We start from the raw sequence: 15,067 nt of genomic DNA, 5'->3' as shown, positions 1-15,067 counted from the left end.
ATGGTAGCACACACCTTTACTCTCAATAGCCATAATGACCACATCTTTAATCCCAGTAGGGACACTAGTTGCCAAAGAAACTGGGCGGTGCATGCCTTTAATGACGGTGGTGCACGCCTTTAATCCCAGCCCTAGAGAGGATGATAAAATGGGAGGAAACAGCTCTCGACACACAGTCTCATTCTGAGATTCTTGGAGGCAGGATCGCCATCCAGACTGGGGTTGATATAGCCCGCGGCTGGCGGTTTTGCTTTTCAGATCTTCAGGGTGAACCCCAATTTCCTACCCTTAGGTTTTATTAATCGTGCTTCAATTGATCTCTTATAACTTGGGACTAGGGAGTGCTGGGGGGGGGGGGGAGTCTGAGTTTCTAGCTAACTTTAGTGAGCCGGTGACCTACAGAAGGTGGATTTCAGTGGGCAGCTAATTCTGGAGAGCGCAGACAAGGGACTTGGTAACTGTGTATACTTTCATTTCCAGGAAACAGTTTTCTTCATATTTGTGTCAGATGGAGGGGTTAGGGGTGGGAGAAAGTTTGTCAAAATGAAGTCAGGATGCCGGGCGGTGGTGGCGCACGCCTTTAATCCCAGCACTTGGGAGGCAGAGGCAGGCGGATCTCTGTGAGTTCGAGACCAGCCTGGTCTACAAGAGCTAGTTCCAGAACAGGCTCCAAAACCACAGAGAAACCCTGTCTCGAAAAACCAAAAAAAATAAAAAAAAAATGAAGTCAGGATGTGAATATTTGCTGTCCAGACTCCAGATAAGAGGCAAAATTAGAATTAAGTGTGGGGGTGTCACACACACACACACAATGGGGGGCTTTAAAGTCAAATGGGAAGCAGAGCGTAGAGGAGTATGGAAGGAAGGGTGGGGAGAGGGTAACCAGCACACTCTGGGACTGACACCTGGTGCCCCATGGGTCCTGTGGGACCAGGCACTGCAATTCTACACCCGCCCTGGGGGACCTTGGTTCAGTTGGGAGCTGCCCTGTGAATAGGGACTACTGAGAGAGGAGCAGACTGGAGGGTCAATGTGAGGCTGGCTCAGTTGATTCTGTCAAGGCAGTCGTTGGTTCTAGACATCAGCGTTTGCTCTTTTTAGACAGTCGTGAAGCTTCAAGCAGCTGGCTGTTTCCATAGCATCTCAAGGTGATCACATTCTCAAGGTGGTGTTGACAGATCCTGCAGGGCTATTCTAGGATAAGGATTCAAAACTCATCTTTATTCATGAAAGGAGAAAAATGGGTCAGGCCGCAGAGTAAGTCTTTATCTCAGCAGGAGAGCGCATTTTCTGCCCAGTAGGAAACTTAGAAAACAAACAGCCCCGAAGGCTGCTGGGTGGCTTTAGACTAGTAAGTCTAAATCTGGAGGCTGTTTTGATTTGAGGGTTGCATCTTCCAAAGGGTCTTCCAGGAATCCACAGGACGCTGCCTGATGGCAGGCCTCCACGTCTCACAGAACATTCTGACACAATTCCCCGTGCTCTGTCCAACATGGCGGCGCTGACCGCCTCTCCTGATAACCACTTGAAGTGTGGCTGCTGTGAGTGAGAAACTAAGTCTTGAATTTTACTTAATTTTGTTTTAGAACTGACACCTAATTCCATTATTAGAAAAAAAATTAAGTATGTTTGCAAAAAATAAAAAATAAAACCTTGGGTACGGGAGCTAGTGAGATTGTTCAGAGGATTAAAGCTCAGGCCACCAAGACTGAAAACCTGAGTTTGATCCTCAGGATCCACAAAGTAGAAGAGTACTAACTCTATGAGTTTGTCTACGCACAAAATTTTTTTTTTAAAAAAAAATGTGATTTAAAGAAAAGGCATATGCGTATCTTTTGAACTGTAAGTCTTATAAAAATTAAATCTAGATCAAATACATCTGATGAAAATTTTATGTCCAAATTGATATCTGGGACACATATCAGATTTTAAAGACTTGGTGTAAAAAAAAGAATATAAAAGAGTTTACTAATTCTCATTTATCTTCTTATATATTAAAAATCATAGTACTCTGGATTGACGCTGAAATCAGTCTGAACTGTTGTGTTTATTTTTTTAGTGTGACTACTGGGACGTCTAAGATGGCGAATGTGACTCGTGTTACACTCCTGTAGGACAGCACTGTGCGCATAGACAGAAGGGGCTGTCAATGGCTGAATCCTCGAAATGAGTTCTTTTTAGGATGACATTACTGAGAGGTAGTGAATGTCAAGTTGGGAGCCTAGGCCCCAGCCCCTTGCATCTATCCCAGCCCCAGCCCTGGTCTGGACTCCAAATCCCAGCAGGCCAGGTCCTGACCCTCCCTGGGGAATGGGGTCAGGACCACTCCCCAGGGTATTTGAGTGATCCCCCCCCCCCCCCCCGCCGCCCCAAAGAGAAACACGTGGTCTCCCTTTCTTCCTCCTGGGGGTCATGTTTCCATGGCTTTCCAGCTTTCCCATCCAGGCTACCCGAGAGTGCAGAACTCCCATTAAACCTGGATTATTTCTTAATTCGGCTTGTTTTGATTTGGTTTGATTGGGAATTTTTGCATCAGCAGGAAGCTTGTGTTAGGAAATATTCCTAACAGTGAAATGTGGGAAGTAGGGCTTGGTTGGAAACCATATTCTCAGGACTGCATTTCATCCTGCTCCCTTCTTGTTTTTGAGACAGGGTTTCTCTGTAGCTTTGGGGCCTGTCCTGGAACTTGCTATGTAGACCAGGCTGATCTCAAACTCACAGAGATCCACCTGCCTCTGCCTTCTGAGTGCTGGATTAAAGGCATGCACCACCACCGCCCAACCTGGCCCCTTCTTGCATCTTCTTTTTCTCTGTTTCCTCAACCACACATTCCCACCACCATGATTTTCTGCCCAGCACTTCCTTTCCCCAGCTTAGTTATTTGTCAGGAGTTTTGTAACAGTAGTGAGAAAAGTAAGGAACACCATCTAACACCAGAACACCTCCCGCACAGACGCACATAGGCACACACACAAGCAGCACAGGCACAGACACACACAGTACACACACACAAAGACACACAGACACATGTTTAATCGCATTTGCAGCACACACACACACACACACTTCACAAGCCACTGTGATGTCAGACTGGAACAAACTGACCAGCACATTCCCCAACTCCCCCACAAGCCCCTGCAGCTGCCCCTCACTCCCAGACTTTCTCTTTTCAAACTCTTCTCCAGGAAACACAGATCAAGCTCCTGCAGTTGGAGTGTCCATCCCTACTTGGCTTCTTGTTTGGCTTAAGCGTATTTCTGGCTTACTCGTATATCTGAAATTAACCCATTTCTATTAAATTTAATCCCAGTATTTGGGAATCACACACCTTTAATCCCAGCACTAGGGAGGTGGAGACGAGCAATATGGCTGAGCAGAGAGAGGAATATAAGTAAGAAGTGATAGGAACTCAGTGGAGAGTGGAGTCTGAAGTTTGGGGGAGACTCAGTGCAGTCTGGAGGATCTCCCCTTTCTTCGGTCTGAGCATTGGTAGAGGTAAAAGGTCTCTCTAGTGGCTTACTGCTCTGCTTTTCTGATCTTCAGCCTGAACCCCGATAGCTGTCTCTGGGTTTTTAATTTTTCATGCTGCAGAGATTTATGTACCACCCTTGTGATTTGTTTTTCCGGAGTTTTGTCTTCCCCACTGACATTAGCCCAGTTGACTTCACACAAAAGGAGTGGGGCGTTTTCTTTGATTGATGACTGATGTGGAAGGGCCCAGCTCACCGTGGGTGACACCATTCCAGGGCTGGTGGCCCTGGATGATGAAGAAAGCAAGCTGAACACACTATGAGGAACAAGCCAGGAAGCAGAACTCCTCCATAACCTCTCATAACTTCCTGCCTCAGTGAGGTCCTGCTCTGGCTTCCCAGAATGATGAGGTTCAACATGTAAGATGAAATCAACCCTTTCCTCCCATGCTGCTTATGACCATGGGGGTTTGTCGCACCAACAGAAACTCTAAGACACAGACCCTATGGCCTACAGAAGGCTGGAGTTCTTGGGAATGACAGTACCTTTCTACCAGTGTGTTCTTTAGTGTCTTCGAAATGACACGTCCTCCAGGAACCTAGAGGTGAACTAATGTTTTTGCATACACATCAACAACCAGCCGCAGATGGAGGAAGGGCTCAGAGAGCCCTACTCCTTCTCGATGGACTCTTTGCTTCTGATAGGTTTGAAGACAGGAAGTTGTGTGTCTACTGGTGGCTCCACCAGGCTCTAATGGAAAGTCCTCATTCAGTGGTCCCCCTAATGGCTCTGTCACAAAAATAAAAGTCATAAATCTAGGAAAGGAGAAAGGAAGAGTTGATGAGAGTGAAAATGGTATAAGAAAAGGTTGGGGAGCTGGGTGGTGGTGGCATAAACACACCTTTAATCCCAGCACTCTGGAGGCAGAGGCAGGTAGATCTCCGTTCAAGCCTGGTGTAGTAAAAAGAGCCCGCTTGTTAGTCCCAGCTGCCCGGCTAGCTCAGCCCTGAAATAACCACACAGAAACTGTATTAATTAAAGCACTGCTTGGCTCATTAGCGCTAGCTTCTTATTGGTTAACTCTTATTTTAATTTAACCAGTTTCCATTAATCTATGTATTGGCACGTGGCTTACCAGCAAAGCATATCTATTTCCTGCGGCGGATCCGTGGCATCCCTCACTCTGCTTTCTTCCTCCCAGAATCCAGTCCTGTCTTCTCCGCCTACCTAAGTTCTGCCCTATCAGGCCAAGGCAGCTTCTTTATTCATTTTATTCATTATTCATTAACCAATGCAAGCAACACACAGAGGGGACTCCCACATCAAAGTGAGTTCCAGGACAGCCAGGACTAAGCAGACAAACCCTGTTTTGAAAGCAAAGCAAAACACAACAAAACAAAAACAAAAAAAGAAAGGAAGAGAGAGAGAGAGAGAGAGAGAGAGAGAGAGAGAGAGAGAGAGGATGGAGTGGTGAGAATGTAATCAGAACGCATTATTTACATGTATGAAATTGACAAAGAACTAACTTAATAAATAAAAATCAGGGTGATTTTCCAGAGGATAAAAACACCCTTCATGCTGCACAGTGGTGGCGCACACCTTTAATCCCAGCATTTGGGAGGCAGAGAAGGTGGATCTCTGTGAGTTCGAGGCCAGCCTGATTTACAAAGCGAGTTCCAGGATAGGCTCCAAAGCTACAGAGAAACAGTGTCTTAAAAACAACAACAACAACAACAACAAAAAACAAGCCTTTCACATGTGCGGTACACCTAGTGGTTTGTGCGGTGTGACAGCCTCTGTCATGACACTGAGGGTTGTTAAGTGGTAACATTTATGATGTATTTGTTTTTAGAGACATGTTTTTCACAGTAAAAGGAGAAAAACACTTAAAATTATTCTTTTCTAAACGCCACTTAGACTTTCTGTGGCCACCAAATACAATTCTTTCTATAACTCCCAACTTTGTACAAGAATTTGAGAAACATCCTGAGATAAAATTCTCTAAGTTTAGTACTACTTTCCCAATACACTTGCACTGTCTGCTTCCAGTTGGTTCTTGATTGTATGCCAGAAGCAAAAATAAGTTCTATGTTTTCACAGTCTGGTCTGGCCATTCTGAAACACAATGATCTGATTTACCAACGTACATTAACAGTAAGACTGTGGAAATTATGAAATTCTAGCAAGACAACTGTGGTTTTCTACATGCTTCCTGTCAGGTCCCACAGGGCTTGCGTCTTACAACACACATCTACTTATATCTGTTTGCAAGTAAGGACATGGAAGGAGAGAGTGGCTAAGAACTTTTCCCCATGATGTAGCTCTCGAAAGTAGTAAAGTACATCTTATGTGCTCTAACAGTCAGGATGCATATAGCCTTACGACACCCTCTTCAGGAGCAGACAGTGTATACTGACAACAGTGGACAGCCCCTTCTCCATTTCCACGGAAGACTTTTATCTTTCCGTGACCCACAGAAACTAGGATCCTACTTTCGAAGGGTTCCTAGAGCGAATCTGTTGGGAAGGAAAGGGACCAAAGATAGTGAAATCTGTATAATCCGTTTCTTTCAGGTCCCGGACTTTAACTCAGCTATTCCTGTACCATGCAGTAGGGGGCGCCTCTTGGCAGCTTTTTAAAAACCCTTTAAAGTTGCGGAGGGGGCGTGTCCACCAGCGCGAGAGGAAAAGGCAAAAGCAAAATTAAACCCCGTCTAAGTAGTTTTAAAACTCCACAAAACTCGGTAAACAGTGAAAGAAGTGGTAGGAAAACAACAAATTGGATTTCCCGAGTTACTACTAAGAGACAAACAACATTCCTGTGGTTTTCCTGAACTGCCTGCCGTTCGTCCCGGATCCATCACTGTTTCATTTGCTGCACAAAATTACTTTTCGTCGTGGTGTCCTTTTTCAGGTCCACATTTTCTGAATTCATGAGCCGTGCCTGCGGCCCTGCGTGGACTCTGGGAGTGTGGATATCAGTTTACACAGGGCCTTCAGCAAATAATCCTCCAGAGCGCCCCCACCCCACCCCGCCTCCTCCACCCTCCCAGCCCTGGAGAAACCCTCCCCTAGCCTGGAGACATCCTCTCCTAGGGCGGAGGGCCCAGCGCCAGCGCCCGCGTCTTCTCCGCCGCTTGGCAGCAACTTGCTTTCTCTAAGAGCCATGCTTCGAGTGATTGTGGAATCTGCCACTAACATCCCTAAAACGAAATTTGGGAAACCGGATCCTATCGTTTCTGTCATCTTTAAGGGTAAGACAACGTTTCCTTCTCATTCTGAAGCGCTTTTCTTGAAGGCGAGGCACTTGGAACTCGTTCTTGTCAAATAACAGTTGGCGGAGGGTGAAGCGACTCTCTTTTCCCCTGGCGGTTCCAGGTTTACCTGGGCAGGGCAGGTTCGGATCACTGCTGAGGGCAATTAACTTGCTCTAGGGCTTTGAGACTCAGTGAATGACCGGACATTTCTGTAAACTCGTTGCGGGGAACCTCTATTTGCCACTCTCTTGAGTTCTGGTATGAAGGGCTTTGCTGGTTCCAAGTTTGTGTCCAAGGATGAGGGTGCAGTTTTAAAACTTTCTCCCTTGTGAGAAATGAGTAACGGAGGAAGAAGAGGAGCGACTCATTAACTGCTAGAGGCACCATTACACTACTAACTAGTTCGATGATGCTTTTACTGTCCTTTGGACTTTCGGAACGTTATGAAGCTACTCTTTCTAATGTTCCGCATCTCCAGGAGTTGAGATGGTTGGATATTTTCTGTAACTTTGGGATTGCCCACCCCGAAGGAGCTCTGAAGCACGCACACCGACACCTTGACACCTCGACACCTCGACACCTCGGGCGTCTGGCTATGTGACCTTGGGCAAATGACTTCACCCCTCTGCGTCTCGGTGTTCCTGGGCGGAACACGGGAGGAAGGTTTAGACTGGCCAGTCTTCAAAAGGCCTCTTGGAATTCCAAGCACTTATTTACGACACTAACAGTGTTTGCGGTGGAGGAGGACCAGGAAGGGTGAAACACCCTCCTTCTTCCAGGCGAGGCAGGTGACAGCAGCTCAGGCAGGAGGGCAGGGGCAAACCTGGACTTGGGGGCTTCCTCTCTTTTCCCTTTGGCCGTGGTCCTAGTAAGGTCACCATCTCACTTCTCGGTGGGGGCACCCTGCTAAACTAGAGCTTTGACAGGCAGGCATTTCCTTACCACACCTTGGCACATTTCCCTCCAACCCCAGGAATTAGACAACTTCTTCCTCACAGGTTCTGTGTAGCTTACTACCCCTTTCTCCACTCTTGTGTCCATTTCTATTTTTCTTCTCAAATCTTTTTCCCTCTGAGGGCGAGCAAGAAAAGGAAAAATACAAAATTCAAAGCTGCTAAATGGATGTTCAGTTAGAAAGAGAAAAAGAAGGAAGGAAGGACGGAAGGAAGGAAGGAAGGAAGGAAGGGAAAAGGAAGGAAGAAAGAAGGAAGGGAGGAAGAAAAATGAAGATACCTAGAAAACAAAACTAAGACTCTTACAGGACAGTGTGGTTTACAGTTCTTACTCTGGATTACCGGGAGTCATATGGAACTCATTTGCATATAGTACTTTTAAAGTCTATGTATCTTAAAGTTGGTACACAACACTAACATCACATGAAGGATTTGTGCCTTTCATCATTGGCATGTAAAAAGGAGCTGGAATTGAGAGGTACCTTTTGATGCAAATTGTACAGATTATGGGATAATCTGGAATTATCTCTTAAAAATCTAATTTATCTAGGAAGAATATGCAGTATCTGAAAATTTTAATTGCCCAAAAATAAGTTGATGAATGAGAACATTCAACTAAAATGGAGAAATTTTAAACTGGCAAATGTGGTCTAACCAAACAATCATGTTTCTGACTCCCTTTGGGTGTGCAGATTGTGTGGTAAAGTCATCCATTCATTCATTCACTCACTCACTCACTCATTCATTCATTCATTCTCCATTCATTGAGCACAAGAAAGATCATTGAACTCAATGTGGGAACATCTGAACTCTAGGCAAACATTCTTTTTTGTGGGGTTCCCCTCCTTTTTTTCCATCCTGGAGATCAAACCTAGGGTCTTGCACACAGTGCCGCTGAGCTACATCTCTGTCCTGCACATCTGGACATTAGCCAGCATTCCTAAATGATAACCTTAGCTATCCCAGCTCTTACCACTGGGGTCTCAGCTTCCTTAGCTGTGGCATGCAGCAGGATGCTCTCTTTCTTGCTTTAAGATGATGGAACTTTCTAGTACCAAGACTCTGACCATGTGTTCTCAGTGAGTTCTGAGACCCATTGTCTTAGATGGTATGGGAGAGGCAGTAATGGATATGATGTCTTCTCTTGCCTTCCTTCTTTTCCAGCAGTCTGAAAATCTTGGTGATGGCAAATACTTCCCACTGTGTATCCAGTGTTGAGATCTGTATGAAATCAAGCAGGACTAAGTCCTGATAGAACTAAGGATTGTACATAGTAGTATCAATGTTCATAAATGGCCAGCAGGGGAAACCAGCTCTGCCTACTTTCTGTGACGGCAGGAAATATGGCTGATTGAGAGGAAGACAGGGGCTGATGATGCTCGTGTGAGGCTGTGCCCACCAGTTTTCCATTACTGACGACAGAGACAGCCACCCAGGAGGAAAGAGCCTTGCTTTTGACTGGGGGATTTGGTGGTTCGGTCTATGACCAGATCCATTGCTTTGACACTTCCTGCTAGAAGTGTGTGCCAGAGTAATGCTGTGCACATCACAGCCAGAAAAGCGGGGGGGGGGGGGGGGGGGAGATAAGGGTCGTAGCCTTTTTACAGACACACCCCAATGATCTAAATCCTCCTACCAGTCCCCAGCTTTTACAGGTTCCACCACCTAGGTTCCACCACCTAGGCTGGAGAAAAAGTCTTTCACTGCTGGGACTTGGAGGACCACGTCTCTGAACCCCAGCAGATGTCCTGCTGGCCTGCAGCTAACACTGCAGCCGGGAGCATACATACTGGTTATTAGGACTAGTTTGGAGCTGACCTCTGGCCTTGTGTAGCCTTTCACGCTGTGGAGTTGTCGCTCCGGGCCTCATGAACCAGGAAAGCTGGTTGGGCTTCTGCTGTTAGAATTTGCAGGAGTAGACTAGGAAGGCAGCAGAGCCTATGTTGCTTTTCTCCCTCTTGGCTTCCACGAACCGGTTCTGAATTTTAAGCCAGCTTGTCTGAGGGCTACAGGTAGCCATGCTTATAGACAACCAGAGTGTGTAGCTGAGTCCAGCAGGAGTTAGACTGTACGGAGCTCCGAGACCTCTGAACTCTGAGACACAACCATTTATTTAGAGATTTTTAAGTATGGGCTGGTGAGAAGGCTCAGTGGTTAAAAGTGCTTGCTACCAAGACCAATGGCCTGAGTTCAGTCCCTGAAGGCAAGAGAAAGAGAATATATGCCTGTAACTTGTCCTCTAATCAACCCCCCGTCAACACACACACACACACACTCACACACAGACACATACTCTCACATACAGAAATACTCACAGACACACACAGACACACACACACAGACACACTCACACACAGACATACACACACTCACAGACACACACACTCACATACAGACACACACATAGACGCACTCACACACAGACATATACACGCTCACAGACACACATATATACCCACATACAGACACACACAAAGACACATTCACACACTCACTTACAGACACACACACATAGGCACACTACATACATACATATACACACTCACATACAAACATACACCCACCACACACAGACATATATATACACACAGACACACAAAGACACACACACACAAAGAAAAATTTAAACTTCAGTTTATATCATATCTTAATTCTTTGAATATCATCAAAATAAAGTAAAATAAACCAGCACTATAGAAGGGATTATACCGCTGAAAAATGAAAATTCTCACTCCACTCCATCCTATCGTTCACCCTCTCCTGGGAATCACCGGTCCAAATAATTTGTTTGTTTGTTTGTTTGAAGCAGGGGCTTATGTAGCCGAGCTCAACCTTCAAGTCCATGGGTATCTGAGGATAAACTGAAATTTCTGATTCTCCTCATTCTCCGTCTCCCACCAGTTTATTCTGCACAATTAGGTTATAAGCCTCTTTCTGAGGACATGCAAGTTGCTCCTGTCTTGTGAGCATGCGCACTTGCGCTCATGTGCACGGAGGGCTGGTGCTGTAGGGTTCTTTGTTTTGTTTTGTTGGTTTCTCTGCTGTCTTTTAAAGGTCACTTTGCTAGATGGATGTTACCATGCACTTTCATGTTCCCTCTGGCTCATCCTTGCTTCTGTGTGAAAAAATTCTCTTGGAAAGGTTTAGTGGAGAGAACCCTTCCTTGAGTGCGGCCACCCTGCTGTGTCTGTACAAAGTGGCAGCGTCTCATTCACAGGTCCAGTCCACTCCTGGGAAACATGGCTGCCACAATCGCTGTTTCCCTACCCTGTCCTTAAGATAGGGTCATTTTGCCACCACGTTTCCTGTCTTCTTGACACTTGCAGAACTTTTCCTTGTGGGTTGTCATCTGCCAACTGTCCAGATGTGCACTTGGTGATTGTTGGCTTAGCATGTAGTCTTCTGCATTCTTATGTCCCTTGGGCATGTTTTAGTGTGTGAGCCTGGACATTTTTAGTGCCTCTTCCAGTTAGCACAGCCAAACTTTGTAATCTTTGCCCTCTCTTTTGTTTGTTTTGTTTTTGAGACAGGGTCTCACTAAGTAGCTCTGGCTGTCCTGGACTCACTCTGTAGACCAGGTTAACCTCAGACTCACGGAGATCTGGGTGCCTCTGCCTCCCAAGTGCTGGGATTAAAGATATATATATACCACTATGCCCAGCCCCAATTTAGAAAGCTTAAGGAAATCACTTCCTCTCTTCAAGAATCCTTGGGGGTGGGGGCGGGGATCAGTAATGTCCGCTCTGGAAGGAATGAGTCTGTTAGTCTTCTGATAGTGACTTGCCTGTCCTCATTCACCTGGAGACCCTGAGCCATCTCACAGGCCCCACTTGCCTGTTTCTTAGCAAGAACCACTTTGTTATTTAAAATTACTATCTGAAACTTTATCATAAAAAACTTGCAAGTAAAAATCTTTGTTTTTTTTGCAAGTAAAAATCTTTAAAATTAAAAAACATTAAAATTAACCAGACTGGAAGTCTATGCATCTCAATGACTTTCACTGAATAGTTACAATAGCCAATCAAATAGTTATGATAATAGCAATAAGTAAATAAGTACAATGATCAACCAAAAAATCAAATAAATAAAAAGAAATTGCTACCTGCAATTTGTTTTTTGATTTTATTTTCGTTTGGGGGTATTGATATAGAAGCGCGTGCGCATGTGTGTATGCGTGTGGGTGTAAAATGACCAGGCAAGTTGAGATAATTACCATATCAAGATTTTTTATTTCCTTGTGTGAGAAACATTCAAATTCCTGAGGCATTTTCCTTCCTTCCCTCCTTTTTTTCTTTTTCTTCGTGTGTGTATCTTTGTGTGGGTGCAGTGTGTGTATATAGTGTGCATGCCAGCGGCACTTGTATGGAGGACTGAGGTCAGCCCTGAGTGGCGCGTCTCTTCTCCCACTGTGGAGGCAGATCTCTTGTTTGTGGGTGGCACACAAATTCCTGGGGACTCTTCTGTCTCTTCTGTAACAGTTTGAATGTTAGAACCACACTGTGTACAGCTGTATGTAGGCTGTGGAGAGTCGAACTCAGGTCCTTGCCCTTGCTCAGCACTTACCCACTGAGCCATCCCCACACTGTCCAGAGATAATTTTTGAAAGCATTTTTAGATAAGCTTTTAGAAGCTGTGAGAGTCCATTAAGACTGGTGAAATCCTATGGGTGAAGGGTCTCACAGGGTTCATTCTCTGTAGTCTGTGAAGGTGAGTTGCTCATATAGAACCTTGACCACCTATGGTCCACTATAGAGTCTAGAAGATTCTTCCTGGCTAATGATGATCATGGAGCACGGATAATTTCAAAGAACCATGGTATTGTATGGACAAATACTCAGGAAGGCCAAACTGTTTAATCTACTGAGTCATCCTCCTTGCTTCCTGGAGAAAAGGGCTTGGACACTCACTACTGAAGGATGGTGGACCCGCCCTGCTGAAGCACGGGGACTGTGTGTTTCCCAAAGGCACATTCTCTGGCGTTCAGTCATTTACAAAACCACAGTTGCCTTTAGAAATTAATTACCATGCCCTGTTTTTCCTTCCCTCCTCCACGATTTAGCTCACCCCAATGTCCTCAGTCAGGGTGATGCATGCCTTTAATGCCAGTACTCAGGAGGCAGAGGCAGGTGGATCTCTGTGAGTTCAAAGCCAGCCTGGTCTACAAAGTGAGTTCTGGGACAGCCAGGGCTAAACAGAGAAACCCTGTCTGGAAAAATCAAAACCAAAATAAAAAAAAAAAAAAGTAGTCTGGTTAGGGAGTTGTGATTCGTTGGTAATTACTGGGAAGCCTTTCCATGAACAGCATCCCCAGAGTCTGGTAGATTGCTTAGGTTTATTAATCGAGTCAAATGCTCCCCAGGGCGGAGGAAACACCTTCAGGCTGCCACCACTGGAAGGGAAGAGCTAATAAAGATACTAAGGAAGCAGCCTGATTGATCCAAGTTAGGAGGAAACCACACCTCGCAGGCAAATGGGGCCCTCCTTCTTGCACTTCACCGCACTTCACCGTGAAGGAATACCAGACTGACTGCCCTGTGTCCAGGCAGAGTGTTTACCCTGTGGGTGAACGCAGGCTCAGTGGGGTGGCTCTGTAAGACACCGTAATGGTCATGAGGGAGACTCCCGAAGGTCACATGGCGAGTATGTCCTCAGCCAAGCTGAAATGTGGGTCTCATTCCCTCCTTTTCCTGCACCCCTGTCCTACCTGGAAGGGTAAGGTGTCACAGTCAGGAGTCATTCTTCTGTGAGGAGCCTGTTCCAAAAGCTACAGAGAAACCTTACAGAGTATAGGTTGTGCGCACACAGGAGTCAGAGGCATATCAGGCAAGGGCCATTGGCATTTGTCTTCTCTCTCTCTTCCCTCGAGTGAGTGATTCCTGCTTGTCCAGTTGTCAGATTGGTTCACCCCAATTAGCAGGGGCCAAAGAGAGCAGCAGCCCAGGACATACAAAGCAGGTATACCGGAAGTATCTACTGCAGTGTGAGCCCTGCAGACCTAGACGTTGAACCACTTGGCTCCTCTCCTTTCAGCTCAGGGAACCAGACCTGTTTTCAATCAATCACTTGACCCAGCCCTGTATAAAGAGTCCCTTCTTTCTATGGTCAACGCAGTGTGTGGAAAGCCTTTGGACTGGGGGTGGTGGGGGTGGTGGTGGTTAAGTTTTGCCCCTGGTTTTATTACTAGAAGGTGAATATCTTTGGGCAATTACATTTCTAGCCTTCATTTCCTCATCTGTAAAATGCTGGGAAATGTTTCCCTTCTAGGGTGTTATAAGGGGCAGTAGCAATAAAATATCTAAAACACTTTCAAGAGTGCGTCCCTTCCCCTTCCTGTGACCTCTCCTTCCATCTCTGGGGGCATGCATAGAATCCTGGGGGACATTTCTCAGGGTCAGCCCAGGCTTAGTTGCTCAGAATAAGTGGGATCCCCTTTAGCTATGACTGCACCAGAATCCTTTTTCTTTAGTCCCTTATGTTTATTTTCATATTATATTTATAGTTTGATTGAGAGTAATATGATAAATGTTCACACACATACAAAGAGGTCAGGAATAGTTTTGTATGGTAGGTTTGTTGCTTGGTTAACCCCTATGAAGCTCTATCTACATCTATACCTATAATGCTGCCTTAGCACACATACACATAGAATGGTAGTTTTTAAATGTTTCTGAAAATTCCTCCAAACTTTGTTGTGAATTTTGCCTCCAACCATGGGTCAGTGTCTAATAGTCCCTATACTCTGATGTAGGCTGCTTTGCTGATTCTAGCTAACAATTAGTGAACAGCGGAACAGCTCATGACATCCAAGGCTGTACCATCATGGGAAACATATCTTCTGTCTGGTTTTCTTCTTGGGATGCTCATCTTGGGGACTGAGTCAACACATAAGAAGTTCAGCTGAGGTTACCATGCTGAAGAGATCACTTCCGCACAGAGAAATGCTGAGGAGTCCAGGCCTTCCAGGTTTCAGGGACTGCACCAGAATCTCAAGGCTGGGTCTATGTCTGGTTATTGTTGAGAGTGTGTCAGGCCCTCTCTTAGGCATAAGGTTAAGTTCTTTGTAGTGAAAGACATATAACATTTATCATCTCAGCATTTTAAAGTACACTGTTCTGTTATGAAATATTCACGATGTTGCTCTTACCTTTAGGCTATGGTAAATAAGGCCGCTATGAACGGTGGGATGCAAACATGGGCTCAGAGGTGGAATTACTGGATCCTACCATCATTTTGTTTCTAATTTACTGCTGTGTCCCCCAGCAACTCCTTCACGAGCAGCGCACGGAGGTTCCAACGTCTCAGCATCCTTGACACTGTCTCAATGAATGGACCATGTAGGCTTGTCACAGCTTCACTTGGGGTGAACTTGCAGCTCGTTTGCCTCATT

General features: G+C 45.6%; 1 protein-coding gene across 2 annotated transcripts in view; it reads left to right on the top strand.

Moving 5' to 3' along the window:
• The first annotated feature begins 6,555 nt into the window (after window positions 1–6,555).
• Myof (myoferlin) overlaps window positions 6,556–15,067 on the top strand; it is a 139,918-nt gene continuing 131,406 nt past the window's right edge. For both annotated transcript variants that reach the window (XM_075973937.1, XM_075973936.1), the window contains exon 1: window positions 6,556–6,724. In XM_075973937.1, coding sequence (XP_075830052.1) covers window positions 6,637–6,724 — 88 coding nt within the window. In that variant the 5' untranslated portion in view covers window positions 6,556–6,636. The remainder of the gene's footprint in view (window positions 6,725–15,067) is intronic.

This window comes from Microtus pennsylvanicus, chromosome 5, assembly GCF_037038515.1.
Source record: "Microtus pennsylvanicus isolate mMicPen1 chromosome 5, mMicPen1.hap1, whole genome shotgun sequence".
NCBI classification, from domain to species: Eukaryota; Metazoa; Chordata; class Mammalia; order Rodentia; family Cricetidae; genus Microtus; species Microtus pennsylvanicus.
This window is presented reverse-complemented; position numbering and strand designations above follow the sequence as displayed.